Source organism: Argiope bruennichi, chromosome 7 (assembly GCF_947563725.1).
Source record: "Argiope bruennichi chromosome 7, qqArgBrue1.1, whole genome shotgun sequence".
In the NCBI taxonomy this organism is placed as follows: Eukaryota; Metazoa; Arthropoda; class Arachnida; order Araneae; family Araneidae; genus Argiope; species Argiope bruennichi.
The window spans coordinates 9,294,752-9,312,072 of record NC_079157.1 but is presented as its reverse complement, the minus strand read 5'-3'; the positions used below and the strand labels follow the sequence as shown (position 1 = coordinate 9,312,072).

Genomic DNA, 17,321 nt, shown 5'->3' with positions numbered 1-17,321 from the left:
ATTTTTATAACAATTATTTCGACGCTAGGAGCGCTATAACCCGTCTCAAAAAATACAGCATAGTCACTTTACAGTAAATATACATTATTTCCCTGGCTATTCGAGACTCAGTTTTGAATTTAAAAGGCTGAAAAGAACTTTACCATTCATCGTATGTACAATGTATGTAATATGACTTATAGATTGTTTAATGATAATGTATATGACTACTAATTGATATTGTATGTAACATGATTTAAAGATAACGTCTTTTAAATAACTTCATGAAATTTGACGACATGTTTTTACAAGAAGGGATACCATTGTAAATATATCAGAATTTGGTATTTAATTAAGAACTCTACAAGTTTTTACTGTTTGTCAGCTGTATATTTTGAAAGTATTATTGTAATAAAATCATTTTTAACTTTGTTTTGAAATTTAAAAAAAAAATGCAATGATACTAATTTAACTCGTCGTTCTTTTAATCTTTTTCTTAAAAGATTAAAAGAAGCTCATTTCAAAACAGAGACTAACAAAGGGAGGGGAGGGGAGGGGAGAGGGAAGGAGAAAGAAATTCATTGCACCAAATCTAATTATCTGTTATTACTGTTACGTAAACAGGGTCGTAACAATTTTGTGGCTGATGTAAATTCAGTGTATCATCAATATTCTTCGCGATGAAATGATGAACCAGTTTTTGGCTATCTCAACATCGATGAATTCTTAATGTGATTGTTATCAGCAGCATATCATGGCCTGTTCTTGTTATCCATGCTCCATTCATGTTCTTGTTCGAACATACTCAAACATTTTATGGACTATGAGTTAATTGATTTTTTTCAAATCCATCACACAGCTTGTCGTATTTAAGGTTAATGAAAAACTTTTTTTGAATCCCAATTCTATCTATTTTTTTTTTAATTGCTTCAATAAATTTGGTGTAAAAATTGCTCATGCAGGACCATATCACTCTCCCTTCATTGGCTTTGTTTTAAATTTGGATAAGTATTAACACTTAAATGCACAGCTATATACATTTGCGTCGTATGTTTAAAACCTCGTATCTCTTTATGTAGCAGACCTTTGCATAGTTTTCTTTTAAATTTTAATTTTACCAAAACTATTTTATCATTTCCGAACGCAACTAGAATCTTTGAGAGTTTTTATTTCTTTATCAGTGACAATTTTCATTGTTGGCGCGCTATCTGAGTACAATTTTATTTCGTAATTGTGACGAATAACGATTATTTGTATAAAAATAATGAAAACATGCAGGGAAAATTGTTTCTGGATAGAAACAAGGTAAGAGTAATGAATCGTATGTATATTTTTGCATATTCTGATCGATTTATGCAAGAAAAATGTAGCTTTTTTTGTGATGTAAAATACATCAGTATACAAAACCGGTTCTACACAAGTTCCTTAAATCTAGAGGGTCATCTCATCCTCTGCCCTCTATGGTTGAACGAAAATACGGTGTTAGTCCACTGGCCTATATTTCCAAATTGACTGAGGTGTAAAAATCGATTATGTAAGGGTACCACACAGTGACCATTTAGCAAATGCAATGTTCCTTGATGTTTGAATGCTAAAAATAATTGTTCCGTGAATTTTCATGTCTTGTAATATGAGGTACAATTTATGTTTGAAATATTGTATTATTGTACGCAATTGGTTTGTAAAATTCAAAGAGAGATTGTTGAAGATAATGTACAAAATGCATCTTTTTTTTTCCCCTTCAAAAAAAAAAAAAAAAAAAAAAATTAAAATTTTTTTTTTTATTATTATTATTTTTCTATTAACTACACCTATTTTCTAGTCGATTCAAATTTAATTTATTAGAAATGAAATTTCATGCGTTTAAGGGTTAAAAGAACGTTATTTGTACAAACTGAAAATTTGATTATGTTGGAGTGAGAATTTCAACTTAATATCGTATTCTTTTTGCCGATTCAATTTATTCTTTTTTTATTTCGTGACTTGTGATGACGAACGCAAGTCTGGCTGTATTTATTATTTCACCTGCACAGCAATCTCCATTTGATGGCTTTTCCATGATTTTCATTCAAAAAAAAAATCTTTATTACAAATTGCCGTTGTATGTATTCAGGAGGACTACGGAATTTTAGGAAATTCTGTATTGAACCTTTAGATTTGATATAGTCATCTGAACTTGCTTTATTAATTTTCGAGGGTTTGTAAAATTGTTTCTTATCACAAAGAAGGTAGGTGCGAAGTGAAAGTAACGGAAATTACTGCTGGGAATTGTGGATACGAATTGCAGAAGCGAATATCTTCTGTAATAAATACGCTTTACAAATCCCAAGAATTTAAAGAATTCTTTGATTCTTAGCGATTGCAAATTCGAAAAACATTACCTTTTAATGATTAATCAAGCAGTGTGTTTTCTTAATTTTGCGAGATTTTTTTTTTGTTGCCATTTATGGAAAGTTGTAGGTAATTGCACTAAATGTGATTTTTATAATACTATTTCTGTGCATCTCGGTCTGTGGGGAAGAGTTGCATGTAATTAAACAGATTTTATATAAAAAGTTTTTAAATTTTATATTATTATTTAAAAGTTTTTAAATTTCATATTTTTATATTATTTTATATTATTAATTTATTACATATATATATTTAAATTTTTATATAAAAATGCCATTTCATGGGATTTAAATTATTTCTGAAAGTTAAAATTTTTTCCAATATATTTATTTTCGTTAGATAATATTAGGATCGCATTCGGGATTCTTTTACTGGATGTAATAATCAAGGGCGGTTAGTAAATATAACTCCCTAGAGGCTCTGCAGTTCTGGAGGTGTGTGCTGTGGTGCCTCCAGATTTCTTATTATTATTTTAATTCTTCCGGTATTTTTAGAGAAATTTAATTTATATGGATCTTGCATTCCAACTTATTTAAATAAAAGCAAAAAATCGCTTAACTTTTGCATGTTTATTTTAACAATGTTCCTAATTTTTTTTTTTTTTTTTTTTTTTTTGGCGAGTCTTATTTTATTAGCTTGTATAAATCGAACAAGATATGTTGCTTTTTAATTTAAAAGCCGTCTGGTCCTTTAATTAAATAACATTTGGGTTGTGTTGAAAAATCTGTCTTCTATTTAGAATTTAAACAAAATATGAATTTAAATTTGAATTTTTTTATAGACAAAATTCTGAAACCAACTTACTTAAAGGTGACGTCAAATTAAATGTTTTATTATTTATTTTTTACTACATAAAATTGTCTATGTAGAAATTAAAAGTAAAAATTTGATGGGTTGAGCAAGATTTAAAAAGACACCGAGATTAACACTTAATTTAATAATGTTAATCTGTTAACCTTTTGCATTATAATGACATGCTATATATGTCATTACACACGCTTGTGTTAATTAATTTATCTTGCAAATAATATTATTTATTTTATATACCACTAATGTAGATACGATTGACAATTTTTTGTGTGACAGTCCCATTAATTATAAATATTTGTATTTGTTAAAAAATGAATCAATGAAAATGAATACTAATATCTGTACAAGTAGATATTAACTGTAAAATTTTTTGTATGCAGTTTTCTCTTGATTAATTTTGTGTTCTCAGTGAAATTATTTTATTAATATTTCATTTTTATTGCTTTATTTTCCATTTTGTTCCATGAATTTTATGAGAAATATTTTTAACATTGGAAACGCTAGTAAACAAGTATTTCCGTTTTTTATATATATTATATTATTGCATTAAAATATTCTTCTGATTTTATTTAACTGTTTTCCATTTTATAAATTTGTATTTAAAAATTGCATATGTGTTAAAAAGTTATATTAAAAAATTTATCATTAAAACTCAAATTATTAAACATGAGAGCAATGAAATCCTTTTAATTTCCTTCAGGCCTGTTACGCCATCTACAGTTTTCGATCATTACTAAACTCAGCTTCCAATTTATTTTTACAAACTAATTTTCAAATTGCATTGCTTATCGTGCATTTATTATTCGAAGTGATAAATGGCGCGGAATTTTTAGTTTACTTGTAGTCGAATTTAAATTATTTGTGAAGGTAAATTCGAAAAATGAATTGTTTATAATTAAAAGTATTTTGGGGAAATTCATCAGTAATTTCGCAAATTCGCATTAAATGCAGATGTTGGCATTTAATTTTTTTCTAATTCAGTTTTGTTTTTAAATAATGAATTTTTCAGTTCGCTAGAAAAAACAAAATTAATTATAACAAATTCTAAAACTAATTATGTAAATCTAAAATCTCAGCAAAAAGATTACTGAATGGGAATAGATAAATTGAATATATATATATATATATATATATATATATATATATATATTATTTTATTAATGTATAGAATATATTTAATATTATATATATTAGAATATATTTAAATTATTATTTTGTAAAATTTAATGATTTGTTTCTAAGTAATAATAAGTCAAATGATATTCAGTAATTTTTATTGAAAATATTTTTTTTTTTTTACTTTGATACCATATTGGAATGAATCATGGCCTTATCATATTCATTTAAATTTTGGCTGGACTTCACTTTAATATACAGTGGCCAAAGTTGAATTGTTTGGGGTCGTTTTCTCATTGACATGTAATATTTTTATTGCAACTCTAAAAGTTGTTTTTGACTATTTCTGATAGCTTTCCAAAATGGCTATCTTGGAGGTATGTTTTGGTGAGCTTCTGAAAGATTGGCTCGATTTTGGCGTATTTGACAAGAAATCGTGCATTAATCCAAGTTTTAGCATCATTTTGAATTCAAAAGCTAAAAAGTGTGTGGGGGGGATATTAAAAATGAATGAGTTTGTACTACTGTTTATATATTTGTGAAGTTTTAAGCTCTCGTCCTACAATTGCTCAAAAATACTAATTTTGCTTGTTTAATAATCATTCTTTTCTTATAAGTTTATATTGAAAAATATATACTGTTAATGTACAAGAAAGATTGATTGATTTATAACATAAATTTAAATTTTCTTTCAGGATCCAGATGTAAAAAAAGGAGATAGTGAATTATACTTTCTGAATGACTCTCCGGTAGGCTATTTATTTATCTTTTCCACTTCTTGCTAGGAGTAAATTTGTACTTAATTAATTTTATTTTCCAGATAAGTATTTAAATTCAAGATATTGATTTTTTTGTCAATTTTTCACTTTATTAACTGCTTTGGCTTGTTTTCCAGGGGGATCAAATTGAAGGAAGTGCTTTAGATGAAGAATTCACTGACCTTGATCACTCTTCTGGAAGAGGGGTTGATGATGAAGATGCACCAGGGTCTGGTTTTGGACCTTATGATGAGGAGGACGAGGATGAAGAGGAGGATGAAGATGATGCAGGATCAGGTGGACGTAAGTTATAGAAAAGCTTCAAAAACAAAAAGCATTTTTTAAACCTTTTTTAATGATTTTATGACCTTATCTCTTGTATATCTTGAATTTAATATGCATCTTTTGTTTGTTGCCAAATTGACAATTTAAACTATCAGATTTGCTCCACTAGCAACCACCCTTCAGTGATTACTTTATTGCATTAAAATTTTATACATGTTTTAATTGCTTTTTTAGATTCTACACATATTTTTCAAACCCAGATTTTTATTCATTTTTGGAAAGTAGTAGATATATTAACTATGCACACAATTCAGTCTTGAAACTGGTAGCGATAGGCATGTGTAACTGAAGTCCTCATAATAAAATGTTAATCAGAACTGTAACCCTGAGGTTAATTTTAAAGAGCCTGTAACTACAAACGTGTCTCAATAAAAAGACAATAGCAACAACTCGTGCATTAATTTCCATATAAATATATTAAATCTCGTATAGTTTGAAGCTTGGTTTGCATGTTGCATCAATTACTTATGTAGTTTTTGCTTGATATAATTGAAATATTTTGAATAATATTCATTATTGTGCAATTTTCTTAAACATACAATGCATATTTTGTGATTGGACATCAATATATTAATTTTAAGTTATTATAAGTATTAATCAAATAATGAACTGTGAAATCTATTGCAGATATAAATTTTTGAAACTTAATTCTTCTGATTTTAATAAACAATGTCATTAATACGTAGAAGCAGATTACTTAAAATTTTTAGAGTAAATTGTGCTGAATGAACATTAAAATACTGTTCTATATTTGTGGAGGACATTTTTATGTTTGATTAATTTGTATTTATAAATGTTTTTATGATTTTGTTTTGTGATAAGGATTTCTGTAATAGCAAAGCATTTTTATAATTCACATCAAAAAGTATTTGTGTAAGTACTAAATTCTTGATGATTCATGAGTGAATTTTTATGACAATGTTATTAATTTGATTCTGTATGATTTTTAATTCTTTATACCTGAATAATTTTGATGGAGTGAAATTACAAAAACAAAAGTAATACTTATCAAATGGGCAAGTTTTTGTTAAAAAGCATTCTAATATATCATCATATTTTTAATAATTAAGCTTATATTATCCAAGGAAATTAGTTGGAATATTTAACATTTAATAACATTTTATTTGTATGACCTTTCAATTTACATATTTGCAGTCTTCGGTTATGGAAGCATTTACTAAACACATATTTGTGATTATAAAAATTAAATATTATGCTGTGAATAAAAACTCCTGCAGTGTTTTCTCTAATTTTAAATATAGCATTTTACATGATTTCCTCGTATTAAAATAAATTTTTACCAAATCTAATGAAGCTTTATTTTATTTAGAGGCTCTTATTAAATTTCTAATCGAATTATATAATATGTGGGATGTAAAATAGAATTAACATATTTAGCTTATACTACATGTTAGTTCTGATTATAACTCTACCTACCAATAAATGAGCTTATTCATTCGAATCTACATGCATATATTGAGAAGCAAAATAACTGTAGATTGCCATTCTGATGTAAAAGGATGTTAGTAATATTGTATCTTGCAAACATGCTCGCATTCTGAAGAAATGGTAGATATTGGAAATTTATATCAAGATGCTGCCTAACTGCAATGAAATAATTATTAGATTCCTAAATCAATTCCTTTCTGTTCATCTCCAAAATTGTTATTACTTATATTTAGATATTCTACTCCTTTAATATATTTGAAAAATGCTAAATCTAAATCAAAAAACTGTAAATAATTCAAATGGTGTATATGCTGTATTATCTGGTTACAAAAATTAGATTTCCAGCACTTGTAATTTAATTATCCAAATTATTGTTTTTCATTATTAAATTTCTAATTTTCAGATTTTCTTTTGTTAATTTTCCATAGATTTTAAGTAATTTTTTTCTTGCAGTATCTCCTCTGGAACATCCACAGAATCCTGTTAAAACAACCACTATGTCCACTACTACAACTGTTAGGTCAAGAATGGATAAGGTATAAAACCCTTTACTTTTTACTTTGTATTTACAAATTTATGAGAAGGGAAATGTTTTCAACTTATTTATAACTTTGTTTTCAAAATAACAATATCTTACTGTTGAACATCATATGTTTTCCAATATGGTTTAAATGTATGAATTATTAGATAAATAGCCAACTTTACAAATTATTTAATTGAGATGCAATTTATTGTTTGTTATAAAGATATTTATTTCAACAAATGATTATTCACTCTTTGACTGAGTTTTTCGAGATCATGACACAGACACAATGCAATATTTTGCAATTACATTTTTATTTTATAATAATTCTTATTCCACAAAAAAAATTCTAAGAATTCACATAACTTCTATTATAAATTGTATTAGCTTCCAAAAGAAATTATACAACATGAAAATTATGTAAATCGAAAGCAAATATTTTCTCCCCACCTTGAAAGTTGATTATTTAAATTCTTTGGAGACATTTGAATACAATATAAACCTGCAATTTATTGCAGCTTTCATTCTATCATTGCAATCCCCTTCTTCATCCCTTTGTTTGAATCAGATGTCAACTATCAAGCATTCACAAATCTATTATGCATATAATACTTATGACCTCCAAGCATTATTATTTCAATGTGCACAAAAGGAATTTGAAGTTGAACAGTCAGGGAAAATATTTGAAATTCAGTTTCCTTGCAATGCTTTGATAGGAGTGAATGATTGCATTTATCATGTTAAATAAAGTTAAGCCATTTGATTGGTCATTGAATCTCAAAACAAAACTGCTCTGTATTTTAAATAGTTTCTATTATTTATATTTTTATCATAACAATAATATCATTTAGTTGATAACATTATAATTATCTACTAAAATTACTAGTGTAGTAATTTTAGTAGAAATCTTTTGCCTTAAGGAGTTTACTTATCAATTATTTAGTTGGTTTATTCCAGATATTGTAATTTATGGAAATTATATTGTATTGGGTGCTTTAAAAACTTTGTGGATCATATGAATAATATTATTTCACTGTAACTCTTTTGCAACGTTCAATTCATCTTGTTTTTCTTTCGAAACATTCCCCCCCCCCATTGTGTTTCAATAATATATCTGTTATCAAATTTATTATGATGGCAAAAACATTTTTTTATAACTTCTAATCTTCAGTTATAACTATTGTCTATTGCTATAGATTATTCCTTAGATTAATATTTCTTTATTATCAATGGCAGTTATTTGCAAAATTATTGTTTCTGTTAAAATTATTTTTATTGTTAGCAACTGTTTTTATTGAAAATATATCTGTGCTGAATTTTTTGTTACTCAAGTTCAGATTTTTTTTTTTTTTTTTTTTTATCATATAAATAAAATACTCATTCTGTGATGTTGAGTTACTGTTTTAAAGTTTTGTTGATTATGGCTGTGTTATTAATATGGATATTTGCTTTAGAAACTTAAAGATTTTGGTAGTTTTCTAACCTTTATATTTCAGTTTCTGTCCAGTTTTTGTATTTAAGCTAAAAAACATTTTTAATATTTACACAAATATATAGTTTATTTTTCTCTTTTGTTTTAGAGTAAAAATGTAAAAATAATATAAAAAATTGAAAATAGTTGTTGATTTAACTTTACAATTAGTTTAGCTTATATATAAATCTTGCAAATTTTTAAAAAAAATTATAATCTATGAAATGTGTTAAATGGAATTATATTCTCAAGTAATGAATAATTTATTAAATTATTTATTGCGTCATATATTATAAATAATTTAGATTTTGAATGCTATACAGTTGGCATATGGTGACATTAGACAGTTGAATTAAGTGAACTAATATTTTAAAGAATTCATTGTATTACTATCATTGCTTTATTGATGATGAAAATATATTTGTTTAAATTTAAAATCTAATATTGTAAATTTAGTTTTGAATATTTTAGTGTTCCAATTAAAAAAAAGTTTATTTTTATGAGCCATCTTGATATGAAATATCTTCTATTTTTAGGGGGTTTATAGTTACTTTCTTATGCCATTACTGTTAATTTTTGGCAAATTTTTCTTTCTTTTGAATTGGATATTTTTTTCTTATTTATAGATTTGATCTGTATTATAGTTTTTATAATTTACTTTCATTTTATGATTGTATTATGGTTATTGGATATTCTGTTTGTATAATTATCGCATGGAGTTTATAGATTTATGCAGGAATCACAATTTTTTCCATATAAAATCAAGAAAATCAGCTACTGGAAATTAAATGGTCCAGGTATTATTTTTAGGGTTGTCATGTATGCCAGGTAGACCGAGAGACGATACGATTTGTTTTACATACACGCAAAGAACATTTATTAGCATTAAGATACACAGGCACAAATGAGCATAATAACAACTACACCGAACATGTACAATACGAAGAACTACGGAACCCAAAAAGGTAAAAAAGCACGTGCGCGTCACACAGCCTGGAAGGTTCTCCAATCTGGCCGTTGCCAGATACACAAGTTCCCTTCTCTAATCTGGCTGTTGCCAGATACATAACAAGGGTGTGCTTTTGAAATCAAATATTAATGTATTTACTTTATGAAACCAAATAGATAGAGAAGTAAAAATAAATATTATTTTACTCAGTATCATTTAATCTTACAATGCTATTTTATCCTATAAAAAAATGATTTAAAAGATATATCTCTTAGTTGCAATTTTACTTGCTATGTAAAACTGAAAATGGTCTTCAAATGTATTAAATATTTAAAAATATTATTTTTAGCCAAAATATCCATCATTGCCTGATGAAGAGAATAGAATCCCTGATGCATTAGAACCTGTGACTCATGAAGCTACGACTAGACACAATATTCCTGAAGTTGTGCCTACGAAATTCACAGATTCTAACACACAGAGCAATGATGTTTCCATCATGGGTCAGAAACAAGAAGAAAGGCAGACTTCTTTCTTTGGTCAGCCTGGAATACTTGCTGGTATGGAATTAAGCTTTCTGAGTGTTTCAGTTTTGGTTAAATATTTCAGACTTGGGCAATCATTTAATTATAATTTTTATATTGGATGTAGAAGGAGCAAATTACATTTTTGATTATTTTATAAAATTCCCTTTCTATCAATTAAATGGGAAACAAACTAATTCAGATGTGTATGAGAATTTATACTTGTTGAACTTCAATTCATGAATAAAAATTATGCTGCAGAAAATTATAATATGTGCATTTAAAAAATTGCTATTGTATTTACATCTATACCCTATTTTTATTACTAAAATAAACTTTGTTTCATTTTGAAAAAAATAAAAAATACTAGGGTCACTAACCATACTGCCACCGTTTTTTTTATCCGATTTTGACATCTTTTGTCTCTACCATCTCCAAATCTGCCAAATGCAAACAAAGAGTAATTATCTAAATCTGTAATAATTGGATTAATATGTAATTACATTTTCTTTTATAAAAGTATAATTATTTTATTAGATTGCTAAAAATAAATCTATCGAATTTTGTTTAATTTTTGAGATTATTATTATTTTTTTATGTGAAAAAAATACTCGTATGATATTCACACACCTTATTTTATCACTGTAAAAATCGATTATGAATTTTTCATTATAAAGTTCTAATATATATGTGATAAAGTTACTTTTAAATATTCTTTTTTTTTAAATTAAATTTTGCCTTTGACTACTTTTCACATTTTAATACTTAAGATGTATTTAAACTTATTCTGTTTTATGATGAGATTGTTGTTTTATAATTGATATTTGATGTAATTGTGGGTGATATTTTTATGTAAATCCATATATCAAGAGCACATATTATTAGCAAGAGTAATTTTAGAAGCTATAATAATTAGTAGCTTGATTTAAATATAGTTTTAAGATGTTAAAAAAATAGTTATTGGTCATATAAATTATTGTTTTTTATTTCAAGAAATGAGTCTTTATTATTTCTTGATCACTGTGTTATTATACTACTTTTGACTTATGATGGATGATGTTGGTGATTTTTTTTTAACAAAAATTAAGAATGATGTTTAAGTTAGTGAATATCTTCCAAAGCGAACATGATACATTTCTATAGAAACATGCATTTTAGTTTTCAAAATCGAATTTTATGATTCTTGAGATCGATTAATTTTTTTTATATAATGAATTCATTGATAATTTTAGTATCTTGTGTAGTTTCTGTTTAACTTTATCAATTCTATTGTTTATTTAATCATTTATTTTAATTCTTGGGGTTTATTTTTGTAACAGTTTATTGGTTTATGAAGTGCAGCTCTTTTTGTGCAAAATCTGTCATCTCTGTGAAAGTTATGGATTTTAAAAATGGATATTCCAAATTGTAATGATTTTTTTAAATCAAATTTCTCATGTGAACTCAATAGTCTTAAACTTTTATTACTCTCCATATTTTTTATTAATTTTTATTCCTTTCTTTTTGTAAGTTAACTTAAAATGAATAACCTTTATTATATAGAAAATATATCTACTATAAATTCACTGTGCATGACATTATGGGAAGGGGTTTTCAATTTTTAAAAATCATTAAGTAGTTAAAATGACACAGAAAATATGTCTAACTCGTACAGTACTATTCAGATAGAGATACCATGCTGTATGAACGGGGTAAAAATATATACTAACTTCATATAGAATTAACCCTTTCACATATAATAATCTGAATTGTGCATCAGATTATTCAATTTATTATTCAATGCAAAAATCATTTCAATATCTCAAATACCCTGATATATTTATAAGAATTAAACTAGTAATAAACGTCCGAAATAGGTCCCAATAGTCATCTAAATAAGGAATTAAATAAATTTGTAGGTCAAAGTTTTAAATATTGTTGTTGATATTTGGTGTTTTACTTCATAGTTACATGCTTGGAAAATATTCCATCTGTTCAGCAATATTTTCACTCTCATGGCCATAATTTTAAAATTGCAGGATTTTTAAAAGAGCATCCTTTTTGTCTTATATACAGGTTTTAAATTTTGTCTAAATATTTGATGTAGGTGATAATATAATCTTGACTTATACATTAATCATCTTATATTCAGAAATATATATTAAATGTTTTATCCTCTTATTTTTTAAAAATATTTTTAATGTGAGATTTGACCCTTCAAACAACTTTATATGAATGTAGTGTATATATATATATATATATATATATATATATATATATAATATAATATAATATAAAATAAATCCCTTTAATAGAATTTGAAATCTTTCAATAAATTTCTTAAGTTGCGTGAATTATTAAATTATTTATACTTCTAATATTCACTTTCACATTTCTTTTTTAGCTGTTATCGGTGGTGCTGTCGTAGGCCTTTTGTGTGCCATACTCTTGGTCATGTTTATTGTGTACCGCATGAGGAAAAAGGATGAAGGAAGCTATGCACTGGATGAGCCTAAGCGATCCCCTACGGTCAATTCATACACACGTAGCAGCAACAAGGAGTTTTATGCTTAAGAAAGTGTGTCAAACCACAAAACTTCCACTGTTGGACATACATTTTTTAATTTAGATAAGTTGCGAGGAGAGGACAGATTGCAAGAAATGAAGAAGAGTCCTCTTTTTTAAGTCCTCTCTCTCTATCTCTCTCTGGGCACGACACAGCAGGAACTCTTTTTTTAATAAATTAAAAGGAAAAAAAAATGTAACAGAAAAAAAAATAATCTGCTGTCGTCGTTGCAGAATTTTGCACAGAACCAAACAATGCCATTGTCATTTTATGTTTCATTTTGTTTGTTGTTTGTTAACTATTTGGACCTCAGTTTACTTTTTTTAAAAATATATCTGCGCGTGTCTTTTATGTTGCTAATCACTCTTCTACTGTGCATGTGTGTAGTTACACTGTCAGTGAGTTGAAATCCCTTTACTCCCCCACAACATCTCCCCCCTGCAGCACTCTACCTAGAGTGGCACCATACTTTTCCAAGCATCTGTCGTGTTATATAGATGTCGTAGATGTGCATTATGTATAACTGGACTTACCCCCTTTTTCCAGTGTAGTGTGGGGTGACTGCAGTAGCAGATTTCATGTGTTTACTGTATCTCTTCTCTATACCAGTTCTTTCAATGTTTTTGCAGGGAATCTATACATAATGAAACAATTTTTGATATCATAAATGGAGGGATGTTCGGAATTCAGTGCGAATGTTTTTGGCATACTTGTAAATTTAAGAAATGAGAACAGATCATTGTAAACCTATTTCATAAATGTAGATTTTGATGGTCAAGTCACCCCTCAATAGTTAATTTTTGAAACAAAGTTGCTTAATTCTTTTTTTTTCTGGGCTTCTAATTTGCATTGTTGACAAATATACTGCATGGAATGATTTTCTAATGATACCTTAACATTCCACACTTTGAATGTAGATTAAACCTTTTTCGGATAACTTATCTATTGAAACGAAAAACTTGTCCAAAGCATCTCCGGACCGTTTTACATTTCTGTCGTCATTTCAAAACCAACTGCAGCAGCGTATATTGTGCAAGTTTTCTACCGAGTTTTTTGTCAGCATTGAGCATTATGTATCGAGGTGGTTTATTAATAAGGCCCACCTTTCGATTCTTCTGGAAATGAGAAATCTGCTCATTTTTTTACTATCTTGTAATTGTTAAGTATATACTACAATTTCACCATTTTGAGGTCTTTACAGCCCTATCATTTCTTTACTCAAATGGGCTTCTAATCAAGCTGCAGGCGACAGATTATATGTGTTTCATTTACAAAAATAAAAAAAAATAGTTGCTTTATTGTATTTTAAATATGAATTTGTTCCGGTATTAATCGATTCTGCTTCAACCGTTCACCTCTTATTTTATTGTTAATATAAGAAAAGATTGCTTAATAATTAAAGTTGTTATTGTGTATAAAACATTTTTTGTGCCAAGTAAAAATAATGTATAAATTATTTATTCTTTGTCTGTTTCTGTAATTTTTAAGTTAACTTCTGAATGTTGTATTGCTTTTTTGTTAAAAATAATTTTATTATATGGTAAATAACGATGATTGCTATAAGGGGCTTGAATAAGAATAATTTCGTAACTTTCCCATCTGGTCTATAACTTATATCATGTATAGTTTCAAGCCAGATTTTATGTAGATAAATTTATTTTATTAATAGTTATTTAAATATTAAACTCACTGACTCTTTAAATCTTCACGATTTTGGTGGGTTTCTTTGAACAGTATAAATATGTATTTGCTTTCTGTAAACTTTGCTATATTCGTTGCTGTATTCTAGCCTGCATTGTTTTGCAAACTTGTAATTATATGCAGTTTTTAATTTAAATTGTCCCTTAACATTTATTTAATTGAATTTAGGGTAAACTATTTGCATTTATGGTTGATTAATGTGTTGTTATTTGAATGATTTTTATGTTGTAAATAACTAATCATTATAACTTTCTTAATGTTTGATATATTAGTAAAATTTTATTCAGGAAGCTCGAAATATTTAACCGTTTGATTAAGAATGAATTTGTATAGAAAATGTGGATGTTTATTTAATATTTTTTACCCGTTATTGCTTCAAAACAGTAGTTAAAATCTATATCAGAATCATCATTTTTTTTTTCTCAAATCGACATTAATTTAAGGTTATACATTTATAAGTCAGTCCTTCATTATGACTTTTCATTATTTTAATTTTGGTGGAATTGATAGAATGCTTACAAAAGATTTTGCTAGCATGATCTCGTGTCAGTTAGAAGAACATAACAGTTTCGTTATGTCTTTGTATTTACACGTCTTTTTGTAACAGAGTGAGAATGTAAAGAAAAAGTGCGATAAAAAATTTTTTTTGAGTGTGATAGTGAAAGACCAAAAGCTTGAATTTTTGTTACGATTTTCATAATTGACAGAATATTGAATGTAATGTTAGTAATTAATTTATAATAAAATTTTATATGTGTATAATAATTTTTTTGAATTAGTGAGCATATGAACAGTGTGTGTTTTCTATGGTAATTGTGAGTCTTGTGAATTTAAATAAGTTGTCTCTGCTACCTATCTGAAATTTGCAAGTTAATTTTTGTCCTGTTTTTATTTGAAGCCATTTTAGAAGTATTTCTGAATTCTATAGTACTGTAGAACTTGTTATGAGTGATTTAAGTTGCAGTTTAATTTTCACTTTTAAGTCACAAGTTTTTACCCAGTACTTGAAAAATAACTCATTGCCATCTGCTTATTATTATTATTTTTTTTTTTTGTATCTTAACATTTTAAAAATTCCTTACCTGTATATCTGAAGAATCCCCCTTTTTAAAGGTTTCCTGTGTGAAGCACAAGGGCTGTTAATAATATAGCACAAATTTTCCATCTTGTAATTCACAGTTAATGTGTCAAAATTATGTAAGTGGTGTTTTTGCATGTTTAGAACTTATTGAGTACTTTTAACTGTATGGCACATGCAAGGTACATTGTACAGTTAGGTATGATGCATGCTTTTTGAAGTATTAAAAATTACTTGGAGATACTCTCATTTTTTTAAAAAAAAGTAATAATAATTACAGATAATAAAAATAAATTGTAAAATTTTGCAATTCTAACATATTTTTATTTTAAAATACCCCATTTTGCCATTTAAAATCTTTAGCCGTACCATTTGTTTAAAAGTGAGAATTAGCATCATGTTCCTATATTTTTTTGCATTTTTTTATTTTTCATCCAATAACTTGTTTAATGTTTAATCATCTGTAGGCTTTTTTTTTTCCATCACTATGTAATTATTATATGTTTGATTTACCTTAACTGGCATTTTTTTTAGTACTGATTATTTTTCCTAGGGTAGTTATATTTAGTGCTCCTTGTTTACCTCTTATAAATATATTATATGTTTAATTGCTTTTTGTTTAGATATATCTTAATTAAAAAGTCATTTATGTAAAGACTGATCATTTTTAATTGAATTCTTATGTTGTTAGATGAAACTTACAAGTTTACCTCTCATGGATATATAAAATTCTGTCCAATAATATTATAAAAACAAGTTTAACTGCTAAATTACAATCTGCATTTTTTTTGTGTGTGTGTATGTTTTAATTAGAATAATCTTCAAATGATTTTTCTGTGTTTTTTGCATCTTCATATATTTCAATAATGCATTTTATATTTTATTAAATAGAAACCTAAATTGAACTAAAACTTCTAAACAAATCCATCCTTTGCAAAAGTTTTAAATGTGTAATTTCGAAAGCAAGCATATAGAGCTGTAGTGCACATTTGCCTGTACTATACTTTTATTATTCTCATTTTTATTTTTTATCTATACATATTTAATTCTGTAGAATGGTGAAGAAAATAGTGTAAAATGAGCGTTTTTTATACCAAATATATTTTAAATGTTTTGTATTACAATGAACCACCTGCTTGCCTGGGAAAAAATCATATCGTACAAATAATTCCAGAATTTTGTGTGACTTAATCTCTGATAAAAGAAAATATAACCCAAAATTCCATTATTGATTCATTTTTTTCTTAATGGAAAACTGATTTTATGTCTTAATTTGATTTTAGCTTGGTATGTATTCAAAATGGTATGGAAACTTATTTTGATATAATTTTCTGTTGAATGTTATATCAAACCAGAATGCATATGAGAGTGCATACTTCTGATTGATTGTTTTTTACATAATGTACGTGTATGTTTATCTGCCAGTTTATTTGATGTAGATTTTCTTTTCTGTAATTACTTCAATGCATTGTATATTTAGAAATACCAAGCTTTCAATTAAAGGTCTGTAAATTCAACAAAACATTTGTTCAGTATAGCATTAAAATTAATAAGTGAATGTGATGTCTGTTTTTTATTTCTGGTGTTTATTTCACTTTTTTTTTTTTTTTTCATTTAAAGTCACATTATACATATGGACAAATATGCACATACAATTGAGAATGGCCTATCAAATAGGTAAA

At 26.6% G+C, this 17,321-nt stretch overlaps 1 protein-coding gene across 1 annotated transcript in view; it reads left to right on the top strand.

Moving 5' to 3' along the window:
* Nucleotides 1–16,849, top strand: part of LOC129975269 (syndecan-like) — a 288,720-nt gene extending 271,871 nt beyond the window's left edge. Inside the window, exons 2-6 of the mRNA XM_056088323.1 lie at nt 4,992–5,045; nt 5,192–5,357; nt 7,302–7,384; nt 10,141–10,351; nt 12,699–16,849. Of these exons, the coding sequence (XP_055944298.1) occupies nt 4,992–5,045; nt 5,192–5,357; nt 7,302–7,384; nt 10,141–10,351; nt 12,699–12,868 (684 nt within the window). The 3' untranslated portion in view covers nt 12,869–16,849. The remainder of the gene's footprint in view (nt 1–4,991; nt 5,046–5,191; nt 5,358–7,301; nt 7,385–10,140; nt 10,352–12,698) is intronic.
* Nucleotides 16,850–17,321: the final 472 nt, after the last annotated feature.